Genomic DNA, 20,351 nt, shown 5'->3' on the forward strand with positions numbered 1-20,351 from the left:
TTTTCATTTTAAATTATTAAAAGTTGATTTAATTATTTTAAAAAAATTAAACGTCATTAATGTTAACATTCATCGGGTCCTATTTTTTTTCACCTTGCTATCAATTTAACCGTAGCGAATTTTTTCACAATATCCCTGTTTTAATGTGATTTTGTTGTTAACTTTAAAAACTCAGAATAGACAAAAAGTCACTAATTGTTGAAAAAACAATCTTACTTAACCGCAGAAAAACTTCAGACTCATTTATTTATGTATTTTTTTGCAAAAGAAACATTGTCATATATTTATTTAATCCAACTGGAAAGAGAGGTTTGTCTGGCATGCAAGTATTAAATCCAAGAAGGATGTGATAATAAACAGGGCATATTAATGTAATAAGGCTGTAAATAATTTTGTTATGAATAATTAATTATATAATATTTGCTGTACTTAGAAAAAATAACAAGATTATTTATTTATTTTTAAAAAAATCTATTGTTTTGTTGAAGTAATTGAAATTTATATAAGTTCAAATTTTAAAGGGTTAACAGACTAGTTAACTATTGTTTAATACGATTGTTCAAAGTTTATGTGCATTGGTTGAATAAATCATGAAGTTATTTCATAGTTTATTTTTTGTGTGACTTTATTCTGGTTGTAGGATTATTGTTTTTTATTATATTTTAATCAGTTTCTTTGTATAATTGGTAAATGGTGATTGAATGTGCATTATTTTTGATAATAAATATATGTTAAAGTGACGGATTATGATTATGATGTCCATCCTACCAGCAAATTTTGTATGGTTCGCATCGTCAAACGACCCTGGGAGTTATGAAACAAGAGGAATTTTTAGTTCAATGTTATATTTTAAAGTCTCCATTGCGACCGTTAAGTAAATTCTTCATAGGGTTTTATACAGGTGCAAAGTATAACAGGCACTCCGTGTGCAGATTCGTCGCCTCCAGAGGAAAACTGCCACCATTTCTGTATGACAAAAGAATGCTATAGATATGTGATTCCTGATTTTATATATTAACAATAACCTTTTTTCTATTATTTTAGATCTAGGCCATAAAAAAAATATAAAAAAAACAGGTGGAAGTAGAGGAAAGAATTAAGCCTCATGGGCAAATATACCTGGCGAACTAGGCCTGAAGTCTTGCTTTCTGGGATTCTGGCACACACAAATGTGTTTTCATTTTGATCAATTCAAATTGATTAATCTTAAAAGGTGATAATGACATTTGGATTATGTTTTGAGAATTTAGAATCGGAAGAATTCTTTTCTATAGGAGTTTTTCTAGCATTTTACCCAAAGTAGGTAGTCGACTTATTGGCCTGTATGAAGTAGTACAATGTGTTGGTTCGAATATACGAGTGCTTCCAAGTTTTGCACTTGCTTGATGTGGCCAATTCTTAGCCTGGACTGGCTTTTGAATCATGTACGGGTAAGATTGGGAATATGTACATTGAACGGGGATAAAAACAAACATTTTATTTAAAAAAAAAAATATACAATACTTACAAAAATAAACAATATCACAATTCACTTGGCATGAGGTACAAGTAGCAGTTTTTCTTTTTTACAGGACTCTGTTGTTATCAACAGGACAAAGCACTTTCTAAAATATTTATAAAATATATGTTAAACTAAAATTGAACATTAAATTAAAATCTATACTTACGCCTTCACAATATGGACAAGGGCCAGATATGTATGTGAAAAACTGGTGGACGTTTGGCCGTGATTCAAACCACTAAACCGATAATAATTTTATAAAATCATTCATAACTATGTTATTAACAGTAGTTACCTGTAAGATACACTCGAGATGATAACGTGAATTACATTTTGGGTTGTTACACCATTTTGTAGGCGGAGATTGATTCGGTTCTTGTTCGTCGGAGAAGCATATGGAACAACTATTCGGTCCTATCATGCCTTCATATGTTGCCGGTTTGGGCTTGGAAGGAAATTCTTTTAGTTCTAACAAAACTTTCAGGTTCTCCAGTATAGATTCATCATTATTCCATTGGGTATTCTTTAAAAAAAAAATCAGGAAAATTTACACACAAATATTAACTGCAGTGAGTGATGTTGGCAAGGGTTAAAATCGAAAATAAAAATGTAATAATTACCGACCAACCTTCAGATTACTGAAGTAAAGTCTACGTTTGTTCTCACATGCTAGTATTGCTCCTAAAAACTTCAAATCCGGTATGTCAGTAGGATTGAGAGGATTAATGGTAACAATAACCGAAAGGTCATCTTCTGTAATATAATAAACTTTAAATTAAACCTTCAGTTAAGTTTAAAAAGTATTGAAAATGATGAAAGAACCAACAATGGGAGGCATCATGCTTTTTGGAGAAAAAAAAAATTAATCTATGTTTTAAATTTTTTCACAGAATTTTTGTAAAATTTATATTAATATAAGATAGAACAAAAACTGAAACAGAACTATAGTTTATTCAGGAATAGCTTTTTTCAACCAGTTAGTTCATGAACCACACATTTCTATTTGAGTTGATCAAAAGTCTTAATTTTTGTGAAATAGTTCCTTTCGGGACATTTTGTTTTATTGAACTAAGGCAGTGAACCAGTTTGAAAGAATTTGGTAGTTAATACTTTTTGAAAAAAAAGTTACAATTTTAAAGTGTGTTGTAACTTGTATCATAGGATTTTTGTAAAAGTTATATTAATACAGGGCAGAAGAGGGAGAAAAATGAAAACAAATTATAGTTTACTGAAAAGAAAAGTCAATAGTTCTTTTTTAAGAATAGTTTGTTTGAACCGTTCATGAACTACACATGTCTATTTGAGATGGTCAAAAGCTGTTTTGAGGAATAGTTCTTCCAAAATTCTGTCAAACAAGTTAAAACATACTTTAATATCGTAACAGTTTTTTTTTGGTTCTTCAAAAAGCATGAACTATTTCTCTTACAAACGATTCTTGCCCATCTGATATCTGCAGTTCATGAAGGAACTGGTTCAAACGAACTATTCCCAACAAAGAACTATATTGACCAGCCTCTGTTTTTAGTGAACTTAGATTCTTTTTCTTTTCTAACCTATTTTTAGTTACTATAACTTTTCCAAAACTTCCATGAAACGAGTTAAAACACCCTTTAAAATCATAACAGTTTTTTTGGTTCTTCTAAAGGCATGAACTACCTAGTTCGTTCAAACTAGCTCACTGAACTAGATCAATAAAACGAACTGTCCCAAAAAGAACTATCCCTCTTCATGAATGAACTATTCTCAATAAAGAACTATATGGACTAGTCTTTCTTTTTAGTGAACTATAATCCTATTTTAGTTTTTCCCTTGTGTTCTGTATTCATATAACTTCTATGAAATTATGTGAGATGGTCAAAAGCTGTTTTGAGGAATAGTTAGAATGTGAAACAAGTTAAACACACTTTAAAATTATAACTTTTTTTTACTTCTTCAAAATGCAAGAATTCGTTTGAACTAGTTCAATGCATTTTGAATTTATAACCCACTATCTTGAAGAGTTAGATTAAAACTTTTTGTCTCGTGAGAAACTATATAAAAATTAAAAGTTTACATGCATTTTGGGAATTACCAAAAAGTACAAATACAAAAAATATATGGCGGATGACAGAAGTTATACTAACAAGATGGTTAACTGTAACAAACAGCACAGAATTTTCAGTCTGAACAATAAAATAAGTTTGGGGGAGCATTAAAAATTGAAATCCGTCAGTAGGGATAAATCTACCTAAAAATAATCTTCGGTATCCATCTCTTTTTTGGGGATGTTGTGGATCAATAACTCACGTTTGGCTTTCAATTTCTTTAAGTACAGTCCACAATGGTATAAAATGGTCGACAATGTTTGTAAATTTCTGATAAAGCTGCCTGATAAACGTCAATAGTTCTTTTTTGAGAATAGTTTGTTTGACCTGTTCATGAACTACACGTGTCTATTTGAGATGGTCAAAAGCTGTTTTGAGGAATAGTTCTTCAAAAAGCATGAACTATTCCTCTTAAAAATGGTTCTTGCCCATCTGAAATAGATATCTGTAGTTCATGAAGGAACTGGTTCAAACCAACTATTCCCGACAAAGTTTGGGGGGGGGGGCATTAAAAATTAGAAATCTGTCGGTAGGGATAAAACTACCTAAAAATATTCTTCGGTATCCATCTCTTTTTTGGGGATGTTGTGGATCAATAACCCACGTTTGGCTGTCAATGTCTTTAAGTACAGTCCAAAATGGTATGAGATGCTCGACAATGTTTGTAAATTTCTGATAAAGCTGCCTGAAGTTCATAATCTGAAAACATAAGAATAAAGAAATAAACTGATGATTTGAATTAATAATATGTAAATGAATGTATATTTCGAATTTGTTCATCTTTGAAAAAATGTGAAAACTTGAATGGCCTAATTTTGTACTCACCCCTGAAAGTTCGTTCACCAGTTCACTGGGTACGTCAACTTGAGTTATTACTAAGGGCATCTTCGGATAATCAGTGAATGAAAATTTTATTTGGTGTTTTTCATTTGTACTGTCCACATATGAGACTTTGGCAAACTGAAGATCTTCGTCTAATTCTTCGATATTCTCTTCTTCGATGTCACTTTTCAGTTCTCCGAGAATAAATTTGCACCTTTTCGTCATGTCTTTCAGATGAAACGTATCTTCTGATTTGTCGGGCATGTTTAATTTGCATAAATGTGTAATGGCATTTAAAACTTGACTTAAACTTGAACACTGGAGTAACTATAAAATAAAGTTTAATAGCATTTGTTTAAAATTAAGGAGAAAAAAATCATATGAGGCACCCCAGTAAGGAGCTTTGAAATTTGTCTGAGGACTTTTGACTGGAAGGATTGGATAGCTTGGCAGAAGCCCAGAGGTTTGAGAGCAGTTCCACTGTCCAAAGTGGTCGCAGTAAAGTATTGTATAAGGTTAGTTTAGTGTTGTTTGGTCCTAGAAGTCTTCATAGTTGTCCAAGTCTTCTAATAAGTAATTGTCGCATAACTGTGGTGTGGGGATTCTATGTCAGTCTGGTATAGTCCGGTATCTCTTTGCTGGTGATGTACAGAAGAAGACAAGGTTGTTTTTGTCAATAAAACGTACACACAGTACATTTTTCTCTTCTATCTTGTCTTCCACTTTTTGCACCAGTCTTCGACAAGCTCATGGTGTTGGAGGTAGCCTGGATAGGATTCAAGTTAGAGAACATAGCACATTAACAATTACAAGAATTATGTTCTGAATTCTTATCTCTGTTGATGGACCACAATGTCAAATTGGCCAAAGATTTCAATGACAATGTATACCCAAACAGTCGTATTTATCAGATATTTGCATGAAAATAAATGATGAGTCTTTCTTTACAAAGGGTGAGTTTCAAAACTTTTGATGCTGATGACAAAGTTCGCACCTTCAAAAGAAAAATCCAGTTTTGGAGTGAATCTGTTGAGGTGGAGTGTTTTCTTGTGTTAAATGATTTTTTAAAGGACAACAAACTGGAGCTTGCGAACTTTGATTGATGAAATGTATGAACACCTAAGTTGGAAGATTCCTTTTGAGCACTACTTCCCAGCAGCTTGAGATACAATGTTGCAAGACCATGAATGGATGGCCAAAACATTTTCAGTTTCAACAAAGCCAACCAGTTTATCTTCAAGTGAATATGAATGTTTGATAGACATTACTTCAAACTCAACAAAAATGTGTAAGAATGTCAATCTAATGTTTGTTTTAATAGTACTATACCCTCCATCATCTCGTTAGGAACGGACTGGCTAATTTTAAATGCTTGAAAGCCAGGGGTCCGCCCTGAATTTCGTTCAGAGAAAGGGGCCTGCTGGCTAAAACGTTTGGGAAGCCCTGATCTACCTTTTTGGCAGATTTCTTGGAAATGTTTAAGTCTAAAGAGGAATTAATGGTCTCAATGATAAAATTGTCAAGTTGAAAATATTAATTACAATACATTGAGAGATTTTCTGTGGCCTGTGGCTTGATGAATCTGCCCATCGGATAGGCAGGCCGAAATTACTGGTAACGACCAAATCGTCCAAGATATTACTCCACTCTTATATTGACCGCATCAAATCACTAAACTTACAATCATTTTGAAACGCAATAAAAATAAAAAAAACTTACGTATTCCATCTGTGGATTGATCAATCTCGTCACTTCAGGTGGACAATGTATAGACATGCCTGTCACTGAAGGATATTCAGGTGTGAAAATCGTCAAAGGGAACTGTTCACGCTGCAATTCAAGTAAAACTGGATTAAAATAAATAATGGTGGTTTTGAAAAGGAAGATATTTCAAGAAAGTCCGGAATGACTCAGTATCATTTCATTGCAATTAAAAAAATACTGGTATAAAGCAAGTAAAGTATTGGGCCTAATACTCTCCCTTAGAGCACTCCCGCATTTATTACTTTAACTTCTCTAAGATCTAACAGTATTTATTCCATTTAATTACCTTAATTTTTATGAACCCTTCCCAAGTGGTAAAATCCTTCGACGGTACGATCAGAGGATATTCTAGTAAAATCCCAATCGACTCTTCCATAGTTTTGAAAATAATTTCGAGAATTTATAATTCTGGATAATCACATCACAGTAGCAGTTTTGTGTGGTTGTTATATACCGAACGAAGAACGGTTATCACTTATCACAATTTCATCTGTGCCGGTAGGTGTTTCAAATGATAAACAATAGACGTGAGTAGTTCATGAACGAACTGTTTCAAACGAACTATTCCCGGTACTTTTAGTGAACTTCAGTTATTTTTATTCTTTTCTGTTCTGTTTTTAATAAAACATTGTCAAAAATTCTGTGAAACAAGTTATAACCCACTTCAAAATCGTAACAGGTTGTTTTTGCTTCTCCAAAAACCACGAACTACCTAGTTCGTTTGAACTGCTCACTGAACTAGATCATTAAAACGTACTGTCCCGTAAAGAACTACTTCTTTTAAAAACTGTTCTTGCCCATCTGAAATAGACATGCGTAGTTCATGAACGAACTGTTTCAAACGAACTATTCCCCATAAAGAACTATATTGACCAGCCTCGGTTTCTAATGTAACTTGTATTTTGAACTAATATAATCGTAACAGCTTTTTTTTTGCTTCTCCAAAAAGCATGAACTTCCTAGTTCGTTTGAACTAGCTCACTGATCTATATCAATAAAACGAACTGTCCCAAAAAGAACTATTTCTTTTAAAAACCGTTCTTGCCTATTTGAAATGGACGTGTGTAGTTCATGAACAAACTGGTTCAAACGAACTATTTACGAAAAAGAACTATATTGACCAGCCTGTCTTTTTAGTGAACGTTGGTTCTTTTTTCTTTTATATCCTACTTTTAATTAATATAACTTTTTCAAAAATCTCGTGAAACAAGTTTATCTCTGAAATCGTTACCGTATTTGCTTGCTGCTTCTCCAAAAAGCATGAACTACCTACCTAGTTTGTTAAAACTACTAAGAGGCAAAAAAATTTGCCACCCTTAATATTTTGAATTATCTCTTAGACAATCCTCCATTGATTACCTTACAACAATATTTGGCCCGTTTTAAAGGATTTTTTGTAAAGCTTCTTTCTAACGTTCCGGTGGTTTAACTTTTTTTCGTTATACCATTTTTAAGTTACAAATTTGTTTGAGTGGTGGTTTGAAGCAATTCAGATTCGACTAGAATCAAAGGAAGATGGAAAAAGTCAAGTATATGTGGCCAGGGTGCTTAACTTTCCCAGAACCACCTGTAGAGTCTTACATCGCTACGAGATATTGGAGGTTTCTCAAAAAAGCATGGATCAGGTCGCCATCGTGTGTCACATCTCAGAGAGATAATCGTTTTATTGTTTCGAAATACCTAATCGACATTTTACCGCTGTTGAGTCAAACAACTTCACCAAGTTGGAAATGTTAATGTCAGTTTATGCACTGTAAGGCGAAGAATTTCAGAGGCTGGATTATGTATGAGAAGGCCTGCCACTGGACCAAAACTTCTTACAAGACACAGAACAGCTCGGTTAAGTTTCGCAAGAAGTCGCACCAATTGGTCTGAGCAAGATTGGACTAAAATCTTGTTTTCGGATGAGCCAAGGTTTTGTCTGAGGTCTTCTGATGTCCGAAAGAGTGTTTGGAGCAGAACAGGAGAGCGATATATCCTCGCAACATTCTCACTCCAGAGAAGCTACGGAGAATGGAGAGCTATGGAAGGTCGCACAAATTTGTTCTTCATCGAGGGTTCCCTAAGAGCTGTGTGATACATTGAAGATGTGATAGAGAAGTTGTTTCTTTATATGCCACTAATTGGTGACGGTATTATTTTTATGGTGCTTATGCTTACTTATGCTTCTATAAGTGACAACTTGAAACGGGGTCCAATTCAATTTTGGAGTGGCTAGCATGTAGTTGTAGTTAAAATCTATCGAAGACCTTTGGACGAATTGTCAAAGCGGGTAAAAAGTCTCCCAGTGATGCCAAAGATATTTCAGAAAGTGAAAATGTTGGAGGAGTAAGAAAATATTTCAGAGCATTACATATAAAACCTCCAAAAATCCGGGGTTTCAGGAAGTATTTTGGCGCTTCGTCCTTGCCCAACCTCTGACCTGTACGCCTCCTGTTATCGTACAGAATCCATCATTGCACGTGATGATTTGATCATTTTGGTGGCGCAGCAGTAGAGACGTGCAAATTTCAAAGCGTCGATTTCTTTGGGCTTAGGTTTGTTTATGCGGTACCAACTTGCCGAGCTTCTTTACTTTAGACGGCAAACAACGGTTGAGTCGACAATACTAAGCTTTTCCGCTATTTCCTGTGTTGTCTTACATGAATTTTCACCAATCATCCTTCGCTGTCTTCGAAATCGAAATCTCGAAGATTTAATCATCGCTGCACCGTGCATTCGCTAATGCTTCCCTCTCCCCAAATTCTCTTGATGTTACGTGCGGTTTGGGCCGCACTTCGCGGCAGCTTAAATTCATTCAAATAAATTTGGCGAAAATCTAGTTTGGACATATTTAATTTCGCAGGTCCTCACTCATATAAAATTTTGGTGGTCTAATTGATCAAATTACTTTTTTCAATTAATTATTCTTTTTATGTAAGGTCTCGGTTGACATGAAAAAGTTAGTGTCACGAGCGAGATTCGAACCCACGACCTTCGGCTCAATACGCCGCTGCTCTAACCACTTGAGCTATTGTGACTTCGATCCTCCCGGTCACATACTCCCCATCTCAACTTACAACCTTTCGAATTTTCCTTCTTTTTTGCCATTTTTCAAAATTCGAAAAGGCCGTAACATCCAAACCTTCTATCTTAGGTTAGCTATATCCCTTCTGAGTGTTTTAAGGGCTCTGACTCCAAACTCATTCTATTGCCATCCAAAGTTCTAATTTATCCTTTTAAAATTCTTAATTTGGAATGCCAAATGCATGCAAAAATTCCATTTTAAATTACATATAAAATTTATTCCTGTTTTTTATATTTTTTATTTTGTATATTTTTTATTATTTATGANAATACTATTAATGTATCATTTTAATTTTTGTATTAATTAATAATTTAAAAACAAATTAATCACAAATCTACAATTAATTTCTTACAATATTTATTAATATAATATTTAATTGTGTTATAATTCCCGCTTTTCGCACGAGATAATTGAGCGGCATTAAAATCAGCTTGTCGTTGGAACGTCGCGATGGCCGGCGGGGATCAGTCTTGCAATTCATGTCGAGAGACGTGGTTGTAGAGCTCCTTCAACCTGATGATGAGCTGTGGCTCGAAATCCGGATCGTTGAAAACAACTTACTGTGAGTAGGAACTATCTTTTTAAAAAGATTGAACAACACACTCACTCCACCATTTATCTTTTCTCGCAAATGCAGTTGTTACTGCCAAGCTTTCGACCTATTTTAAAGTCATCATCAGGGCAAACATGACCTTCAAATAATTAATTAATTTGCTTTCTTCTTCAAGACCTGGATACCTTGATCCAGAGAGTTCGTGAGTTGAGGTTGATCATTTTAATACTGATTACTGATTTAAATTATTTACTGATAAGCTCAAATGCACGTACACACATACGCACGAGTAGCACAGTTGAGCCTATCGCTTCTCGCAGCCCATCGGTAATTCCAGCTTATCTAATTTACAATAATTACCGGCAGGCCTCGAAAATCCCCCACCCCGGATGTCAGATCTTCAGCTGTCGAGATTGGGCTCCGGGTGCAATCAACAGCTAGGTATATACGATTCACTCAATCGGATTGGTGGAGTACTCGGTATTCCTCCTTCAGCCCTCTCATACTACTCATTCACGACAATAAATACATTCACTCAATTAGGTGAGTTTTATAGTATGTGTAAAGGTTGTGTTGAGAGTTAGGGAAGTTATTAGCGTTAATGTGTGACGGGAGAGGTTCCATGGCGGAATATCGAGTACCCATCGACCCTCAGTTACGTTAGTTATGGTTAGTGATGGTTAGGCTCCGGGTGCTATCAACAGCTAGATAAATACGATGCTCTCAGAGTGGTGGAGTACTCGATATTCCTCCTTCAGCCCTGTCACACTACACATTCACGCCAATAAATACATTCACTCTCAACACTCACTTGGGGACACATGACTTTCAGTACTATGTACAATAAAACAACCCTGTTTCCTTCAAGATTTTAAACGGGGCAAAAATACTAACTGCAGTGCTCGAATGCAATTCCTGCTTATTAAGCAGCACTATATAACTATTATGACATAACTATAGAGACAGCCACACTGCTCTTCCCCCATATCCCAGCCGGACGCCTCCGCGTGGCCCATCCTGGGGGTGCCAGTTTGGCACCGCAAAGTTCCGGCGGGGGAATTTGACGACCACTAGGCAGGGGAAAGCAAAATGTCACCTGCAAAGCCCTTAAAGGGCCTAGAAGCGAGACAAGTAAAAGAAATCCTAGTGCTCGAATGCAATTCTCATACGGGGTGGCATTTCTACGAGCTCTCTATACAGTTGGTGATATCGGTATAGCGGAGGTAAATACAGATTTCCAATACATAATGTTGTTGAATTCGGGAAAAAACGAGGGGAGTAATGAACTTTCAAGTGAAACTCCGGACATCAAAGAGAATTGACTCAAGGCTGAATTTTACATAAAACAATCTCGCTAATCCAGTCCAAAAATGTTATTTTTTGTTTGCGGTGAAAACGCAATTTAACGGTTTTACGGGGTTCTTAAAACAAATTCGAATTGTATCTTTAAAAAAATCTTTTTTTTTCTTACTTTACTAAAAGTGGTTTTTGTTTTTTTACCTTTTTATATACTTAATCGCATTTAATACAATTCTGCTAATTATCTTCTTATCCGGTGTAAAAAGCAAATCGACTGATATGTAATAACATTGATATGCATGCACAACATATATACAAAAAAAAACTTTCAATAAACTTAAATTTTTAAAACACTTGCGTAGTTTTCCTTGATTTCACCCTTATTTTTCTCATTCGAAATTATATAAAATCTAAACTTTGTAGATGGAGGCTTAAAGTATAACAATCCAGCTTTTTAACGGTTGTAATTAAATTGAATTTAGAAATAATCCAGAGGAGTTCTGAATTTTTATGTGGAACAACATGAAATTGGAGACGAAAAATATTTTTTACCTTACTTACTGAAAGTGGTTTTTGTGCCTTTTTATATGCCTAATCTCATTTAATACAATTCTGCTAATTATCTTCTTAAACTGTGTAAAAGGCAAATCAACTGATATGTAATAACGTTGATATACATTCATAAAAAATATAGAAAAAACATATTTTGGATAAATTTAAATTGTTAAAACGCTTGATTTCACCATTTATTTTACAGGCGAAAAATATAATAATCCAGCTCTTTAACGGTTGTAATTAAATTGAATTTAGATATAATCCAGAGGAATTATGAATTTTTATGTGGAACAACCTGAAATTGAAGACAAAAAAATGCCTCAGGCTAGTTCAGCCCAAAAACATCTATTTTTTTATTTACGATTAAAAGCCTTATTTAACCGTTTTACAGGTTGCTAAAAAAAATCGAAATTGGATTTTTCAAAAACAAATATTTTTGCCTTACTTTACTAAAAGCGGTTTTCGGTTTTTTTGCCTTTTTATATACCTAATCTCATTTAATACAATTCTGCTAATTATCTTCTTAAACTGTGTAAAAGGCAAATCAACTGATATGTAATAACGTTGATATACATTCATAAAAAATATAGAAAAAACATATTTTGGATAAATTTAAATTTTTAAAACGCTTGATTTCACCATTATTTTTCTCAGTCGTAATTAAAAAATCTAAAATTTGTTGATACAGGCGAAAAATATAATAATCCAGCTCTTTAAAGGGTTGTAATTAAATTGAATTTAGATATAATCCAGAGGAATTATGAATTTTTATGTGGAACAACCTGAAATTGAAGAAAAAAAAATGCCTCAGGCTAGTTCAGCCCAAAAACATCTATTTTTTTATTTACGATTAAAAGCCTTATTTAACCGTTTTACAGGTTGCTAAAAAAAATCGAAATTGGATTTTTCAAAAACAAATATTTTTGCCTTACTTTACTAAAAGCGGTTTTCGGTTTTTTTGCCTTTTTATATACCTAATCTCATTTAATACAATTCTGCTTATTATTTACTTTTCTGTGTAAATAGCGAATCAACTGATATATAATAAGGTTGATATATATGCACAACAAATATAGAAAAAACATACGTTGAATAAATTTAAATTTTTAAAAAATTTAGCGAGTTTTCTTTGTTTCATTTATTCGACTTATTTTTCTCACTTTTATCACACAATATCTAAACATTTCTTGCATAGGCAGACATAGAACAATCATACTTTCATATTCTAGGTTAAAAAAAATCGACTGATATATATTAACGTTGATGTACATGAACAACAAAAAAATAAACCAAATATTTAAATAACTGCAAATAATTTTTTCCTCTCGGCTCCTAGGGCCCATGGTCAAGAAAGCTCGGACACTTTTCTAATTTCACCCTTATTTTTTTCAGTCGTCATTATACAAAATCTAAAATTTGTTGATATAGGCTAAAAGTATAACAATCCAGCTTTTTAACCATTGTAATTAAATTGAATTTAGATATAATCCAGAGGAGTTATGAATTACAGTTTTACCGGGTGCTTGAAACAAATCCGAATTGGAGTTTTCAACAAAATCTTTTTTTGCCCTACTTTACTGAACATGGTACCTTTTTATATGCCTCATTTAATACAATTCTGCTTATTACCTCCTTATCCTGTGTAAAAATCAAATCAACTGATATATAATAACGTTGATATACATACACAACAAATATAGAAAAAACATATTTTGAATCAATTTAAATTTTTAAAACACTTGCTTAGTTTTCCTTGATTTCACCCATATTTTTCTCAGTCGTTATTATATGAAATTTAAACTTTCTTGATATGGGCTAAAAGTATAACATTCCAGCTTATTAACGGTTGTAATTAAATTGAATTTAGATATAATCCAGAGGAATTATGAATTTTCATGTGGAACAAAATGAAATAGGAGACGAAAAAATTGCCTCTGGCTTATCCAGACCAAAAATGTATATTTTTTATTTGCGGTGAAAAGATTTGTTTAACGGTTTTAGAGGGTGCTTAAAATAAATCCGAATTGGAATTTTTTTGCCTCACTTTACGGAAAGCGGATTTTGGTTTTTGTGTATTTTTATATACCTAATCTCATTTAATACAATTCTGTTTATTATTTTAATTTCTTAGGTAAAAAAACAAATCCATATATAATAATTTAAAGATCGAATAAATACACTCTGTATTGCGTGATTGTTCTGTTTAAAACCAGTTGTTATTACAACTAGCCCTTTCCTCTGTCTTCTCTCAGTACAAACGCATCCCTCATTCCACTGTATTGTTGTTTCATCTGTGTTTTCATATTGTCTTTTCATACATGATGTATTTTCATTAAGAAAATAAGGGGTTGAACTTTAATAATCTTTTAGGTTAATTATTGTCAGATTGACTCAAATGAGATTTTGCTTATTCGCCAGTTTCTGGATTCTGCCTCTTGTTCACTTTCTCTCAATAAATTAGTTTATTTTGTAGTCACACGATGTAAAAAAAGTCAAAAACACTTCAATATCATAAACAAATAAATTAATCGTAATTTAAGGCCGCCGATAAGATTCGAAAGGCATAGTTAAGCACTTTGAAGGATAGTGTTCGAGTGAGTGGTCGCTCGGGGTGGTTTTTATTAGAGGACGGATCGGAAGGGGGGGGGCGGTTCGAAAATGGGTATAAAAGGGAGGGAACGGTCCTCAGACGGCCACTAGTGTAGTTGACTCTCTCTCACGACAATATCGTTCACAAGGTAAGGAAGGACACGATCACGATCTCAATGCCTACAAAAACCATATGGGTTATTTTCTCAAGCCATTGTGTATTAATCATTACGTTAGAACACTGGCATATATAATATCTGATAAGGTCAGAGAAAATTTTTTTTTGACATACTAAAAACACAGACTTGTCGAATGTGGAATTTTCACTGTAATTTTACTATCAATTTTCAACAGACAACTTTCTGGAAAAGATATGTAAAATTTTGCATATGGTTAAAAAACAAATATCGTAAAATGGATTGTTCAATTAATAAGACCAACAAGGTCTTGATCTGAGTCTTCATCTGAGCATCTTTTGGAAATAAAATGGCTTTATTTATCAGTACCAACAAGTTTTTTTTCTGATAAAATTTTATTGATTATGATTAGTATGGACCAAATTTAGAGTGGCATGTGAAGGAGTTTTTAATTTGTTTTTTACCCGGTGGAAAAAGTTCACTATTTGGTGGCAAACTGTCCTACAGGGCAAAGATGCGGGTGTTCACCTGCATTATGGTTGTCTCGAGATAAGGGTTTTATTATCATACCGAAATGTAAGTCATAACTTAAATGTCGGTTTTTTAAATAGCGAATTAATGACACTCTGATGGGGTTGGACAAGAAAAAAGTAATGTTCAAAAATATCGTTTTCTCGTACTCAGAAATTCCGGGACGTTGTCTACCAAGATGTTGAACGATCTTGACCGGTTCTTTTGTATTTGGCAAATATTTCGCTTCTTCTGCTGAAATCATGGGCCATCAGAAAACGATCTTCCGTAAGTCGTGCGTCAAAAGACAACAAAAGTAGAAATAACATTTTGTCTTCCACTTCCAATGCAATTCTTCCAAAACATATTTGAAATAATGCTCTCATTTGATTTAAATGATGTAATGTTTTCTTGGGAAAATCTACCTAGACTGAACTTGTCCTCGACATAACAGAAAGATGAAATATTCAATTTATACTTTTTTATGTGAAGAATACTGCTTTGTCCTCCACTTAACAAAAAGATAAAATATACAATTTTCACTTTTTTATGTCAAAATACTTTTTATCATATTCAGAAATTCCGTGACTCGCGCTTGTCTGCCTCGGTCTGGACCAGTTATTTTGTTCTTGTCAAATATTCCGCTTCTTCTGTTGAAATCATGGACCAATCGAAAAACAATCTTCCCGAAAGTGTGAGTCAGAAGGCAAGAAAAGTAGAAAAAGAACATTTTTCTACCATTTGCAAGGCATAATTTCTAAAATGCATTTGGGCTATATCTATGATTTTGATATAAATTTTGATATAATGGACTGTTTGAAGAAAATCTATCAAGACTGAAACTTTGTCATCGACATAAGAAAAAAATGAAATATTCAATTTATACTTTTTTATGTGAAGAATACTGCTTTGTCCTCCACTTAACAAAAAGATAAAATATACAATTTTCACTTTTTTATGTCAAAATACTTTTTATCATATTCAGAAATTCCGTGACTCGCGCTTGTCTGCCTCGGTCTGGACCAGTTATTTTGTTCTTATCAAATATTCCGCTTCTCCTGTTGAAATCATGAACCGATCGAAAAACAATCTTATGAAAGGTGCGCGTCAAAAGGCAACAAAAGTAGAAAACAAATTTTTTTCTACTATTTCCTTTCAAAATACATTTGAAAAATTTTCTGATTTGATATAAAGGATGCCCTGTTTACTTGGAAAAAACTACAAGATTGAAACTTTGTCCTAGACATAACAAAAAGATGGAATATTCAATTTACACTTTGATAAGTCAAAAATACTGCTTTGTCCACCATTAACAAGAATATGAAATATTCAATTTTCACTTTTTCATGTCAAAATTCTGGTTTGTCCTTCTCAGAAAGTCCGCGACTCGGGCTTGTCTGCCTCGTTCTTGACAGGTGTGTCAAAAGGCAACAAACGTAGAAAAAAAAGAATATTTCGCTACAGCACCCCCTATTTTTTTAAACGTTTCCAATGCAAATTTTCCAAAACACAATTGAGATTTATCTCTGATTTTGATATAAAGTTTAAAGGTATGCTTGGGAAAATCTGCCAAGACTAAAACTTTGTCCTCGACATTACAAAATGATGAAATATTCAATTCACACTTTGATATGTCAAAAATACTGCTTTGTCCACGACTTAACAAGAAGTTGAAATATTCAATTTTCACTTTTTTATATCAAAAGTACTGCTTTGACCTCCATTCAACAATAAGAGGAAATAGACAATTTTCATTTTTTTAAGTCAACATATTGTTATTCGGAAATCGTGAGATGCGGTCTGGTGTGATGTAGGTTTCAGAAAAACATTTTCTTTATCGTGCCAACGTTTCGATCTTTATTGAGATCATCTTCAGGGCCTGGGATTTACAAACATTGTTTAAATTTAACAAATACATTTAGGATGTGTAAAAAAGTGAATTTATACAATGCAAAAAAAAATATATATTTTTTTTAAATTCAATCAAAGTATTTCTACTCACTCAAAGTGTTTGTTTTCTGCGTAATCCCAGGTCCTGAAGATGATCTCAATAAAGATCGAAACGTTGGCACGATAAAGAAAATGTTTTTCTGAAACCTAGATCACACCAGAACGCGAGAATCTCACGATTTCAGAATAATTATCGACTAACGGTCACTAATCGCCACACATTTCAACATATTGTTTTATCCTTCTCAGAAAGGCCGCGACTCTGGCTCGTCTGCCTTGTTCTTGTCCGGTCATTTTGTTTTTGTCAAATATTCCGTGTCTTCTGTTGAAATCCTGGACGAATCTTAAAACAATCTTCCAAAAGGTGTGCGTCAAAAGGGAAGAAAAGTCGAAAAAAAAATTTTTCTACCATTTCCAATGTAAATATTCCAAATTATATTTGAAATATTTCTCTGATTTGATATAAAGGATGTCCTCTTTCTTGGGAAAATCTGTTAAGGTTGAAACTTTGTCCTCTACCTAACAAGAAGATGAAATATTGAATTTACACTTTGTTACGTCAAAAATACTGCTTTGTCCACCAATTAACAAGAAGATAAAATAATCAATTTTCAATTTTTTGTGCCAAATACTGTTTTATCGACACCAAAAGTGGAAAAAACCCTCGTTTTTCTACAGTTTCCAATGCACATCTTCCACATCACATTTGAAATATTTCTCTGATTTTGTATGAAGGATGTCCTGTTTTCATGCGGAAATCTACCAAGATTGAAACTTTGTCCTCGACAAAACAAAAAGAAGAAATATTCAATTTACAATAATACCTCACTTTTTCAGTTTTACTCTCTTACCAAACACCTCTTTTACGTTACCTCTCCTCTTTTCTTTCTGGAAATTAATAATTTTCTTATTATGTTGTGCAAGCCTTATTGATTTACCCTAGAATTCTCAATTCCGAGAACAATAGCCAAGTTGTTAGCGGGTGACTCCGACGGACTTGGGCCCTAAGTTGCGTCTACGTCTAGATTTAGCACCCTGCAGAAATGGTGAGTCCCTCTTGGATTATTCTCGGGCCGAGATATATCTCAGATTTTGAACTAAATGGTATCCTGTCTTCTTGAAAAAAATCCATCAAGGCTGAAATTTTGTCTTTGATTTAATGAAAAGATGAAATATTCAATTTACACTTTAATATGTCAAAAATACTGTTTTGTCCTACACAGAAATTTCGTGGCTCGGGCTTATCTGTTTCGTTCTTTTGGTTTTTCGATTATTCCGCGTCTTCTGCTGAAATACTGGACCAATTCCGATTAATCTTACTAAAGGTGTACGTCCAAATGCAACAAAAGTGAAATAAATTTTTTCGATCATTTCCCATATAACTTTTGCAAAATACATTCGACATATTTCTCTCATTTCGACATATAGGATCTCATATCTTTTTGAGAAATGTTTCGATTTTTTGTCATTATTAGTGAAAAAAGGTAAGGATGAAATCAACGAAAACTTCTCAAAAGTTTTCATTTCATAATATATCTCCAATTCTTATTTATTTACGAAGGCCAAATTGATTAACGTGGAGTTTATAGGTTTCTAATCCGGTGGATTTGCAAGTTTGCAAGTGGGAAAGAAAAGTAGATTAAAAAAATTTTTTAAGCAAAGTTGATTGTCGTTTTTCAGCTACTGAAAAATTCGTTAATACAAATTTTTGGGAATTTAAAAATAAATCCTACCATAATTTTTCGCCTCCCATTTTTTTTGACAATAAAAAAATGATGATAACTTTGAAAAGACTCCACCGCTCCATTGAAAAGTTTATAGGAACTTAGCACCTTTTAATCTATGCGTATTGGCTAAACCTGGTCGTGGGGAAACCAGAACCTGATACATAAAATTAAACGTTACAGGCATTCCTGTTGACTTCATCATAATTTCTTATGGCGTAAAAACCAATAGTTGATGACATCGGTCCAAAGGCAATATATCCAGCATACCAACGGTTGTAATACCCTTGAATTTTGATAAAATCAAGGCGAGTTATGAATTTTTAAGTAGAACCCCAGACGTCAGATACTTAAGAAATAAGAAATTGACTCCAGGCCGATCTACCTAAAAAAAAGTCAGCATTTTTGTTAACTATAAAAATTTGTATTGAAGGAGTTTTTACATGTATAAAAACAAGAAAACAATTTTTTTGGGGCTAACTTTACTAAGAGACTTGATTTTTGTAATTTTTTACACATCTCATTTCATTTGATACAATCCTGTCTATGTAGCGTCTGAGCAAGATAGCGAATTTTTTTTTTTCAAAAACAAAGTTTATATTCGTTTATTTGTGCTTGAACACGGCTGCGAGTGTTTGGGCCCCCGTTCCGATTGATTCTTGGAGGAAACGGTGTTGATCTATTGCATATATATAGTAATAATAGTATGTATACAACAACTAGCTTGTGTCGAAAGTGAATGTATTTATTAGCGTGAATATTGTGAGAGGGTCATTGGCGGAATATCGAGTCATAAAAATTCATATGTAAGGGCTTTATGTTATGCTTAAAACGAATTGGGCTTTTGTACCTTTTTATTGTTTGGACTTGTTTAACACAATCCTACATACTATTTTCTTTTCCTGGGTTACCAAACAAGAAAACAAATCAGCTGATCTATAATAACATATAGACATATAAACTATAATCTATGTTATTATAAATCATCTCATCTATAAATAACATATAAAAAAGCCAGTGTTACGAGCGGGTTTCGAACCCAGGACCCTCGGCTATATACACCGCTGCTCTACCACTCGATCCACTCGGACACCAATTTCCCATCTCAGCACCACCTTTTGAATTTTCCGTCCTTTTTGGCATTTTTCCTTTTTTTATCTCAACCAATACCTTACTTAAAGATTAATTAATTGAAAATAGTTTATTTGGTCAATCGGACCACGAAACCTAATCGATTTAATAAGCAAAATGAAGTATACTTCACTGAATCTCTCCGTGGCCAATTCATTTGTAGCCGAGAATCAAACAGATTACACGACATTTGAATAATGGCAAAAAGGAGGGAAAATTCGAACGGTTGTAGGTTGAGATGGGGAGTTGGTGTCCGAGAGGATCGACGTCACGACAGCTCAAGTGGTAGAGCAGCGGCGTATTTAGCCGAGGGTCGTGGGTTCGAATCCCGCTCGTGACACTGACTTTTTTATCTCAACCAAGACCTTACTTAAAGATTAATTAATTGAAAAGAAATTGTAAACAATTTAAAATTTTAAAAAGGTTGGGTAATTTTCGTTGATTTCATTCTTATTTTGCTCATTTATTAAAATCTAAAATCGGTTGATATAGACTTAAATTATATCAGTCCAGCTTTTTAACTGTTGTAATTAAATTGAATTTGGATAAAATCCAGAGGAGTTTTGAATTTTTATATGGTACAACCATTCAAGACATAAAAATTGCCTGGTAACTCTAGTACAAAAATATCTATTTTTTATTTGCGATTAAAAGCCTTATTTAAC

At 33.4% G+C, this 20,351-nt stretch overlaps 2 protein-coding genes across 4 annotated transcripts in view; one reads left to right on the forward strand and one right to left on the reverse strand.

Annotated features, from left to right (window-relative positions):
* Window positions 1-832: 832 nt before the first annotated feature.
* On the reverse strand, window positions 833-6,679 carry LOC106672088 (E3 ubiquitin-protein ligase FANCL). The gene is made up of 9 exons (XM_014403225.2): window positions 6,458-6,679; window positions 6,127-6,237; window positions 4,411-4,734; window positions 4,131-4,284; window positions 2,130-2,254; window positions 1,797-2,024; window positions 1,668-1,739; window positions 1,508-1,604; window positions 833-966 (listed from the first exon to the last, which is right to left on the reverse strand). The coding sequence occupies exons 1-8, from the start codon at window positions 6,545-6,547 to the stop codon at window positions 1,566-1,568; spliced, it is 1,143 nt and encodes a 380-aa protein (XP_014258711.1). The 5' UTR covers window positions 6,548-6,679; the 3' UTR covers window positions 833-966; window positions 1,508-1,565.
* A 7,632-nt stretch (window positions 6,680-14,311) lies between these two features.
* The window catches only part of LOC106673174 (prothoracicostatic peptide), a 103,762-nt gene continuing 97,722 nt past the window's right edge, over window positions 14,312-20,351 (forward strand). For all 3 annotated transcript variants that reach the window (XM_014405197.2, XM_014405206.2, XM_014405202.2), the window contains exon 1: window positions 14,312-14,383. The gene's annotated coding sequence lies outside the window, so the exon portion shown is untranslated. The remainder of the gene's footprint in view (window positions 14,384-20,351) is intronic.

The sequence above is a fragment of the Cimex lectularius genome, unplaced genomic scaffold (assembly GCF_000648675.2).
Source record: "Cimex lectularius strain Harlan isolate CLEC.00 unplaced genomic scaffold, Clec_2.1 scaffold218, whole genome shotgun sequence".
Classification (NCBI taxonomy): domain Eukaryota; kingdom Metazoa; phylum Arthropoda; class Insecta; order Hemiptera; family Cimicidae; genus Cimex; species Cimex lectularius.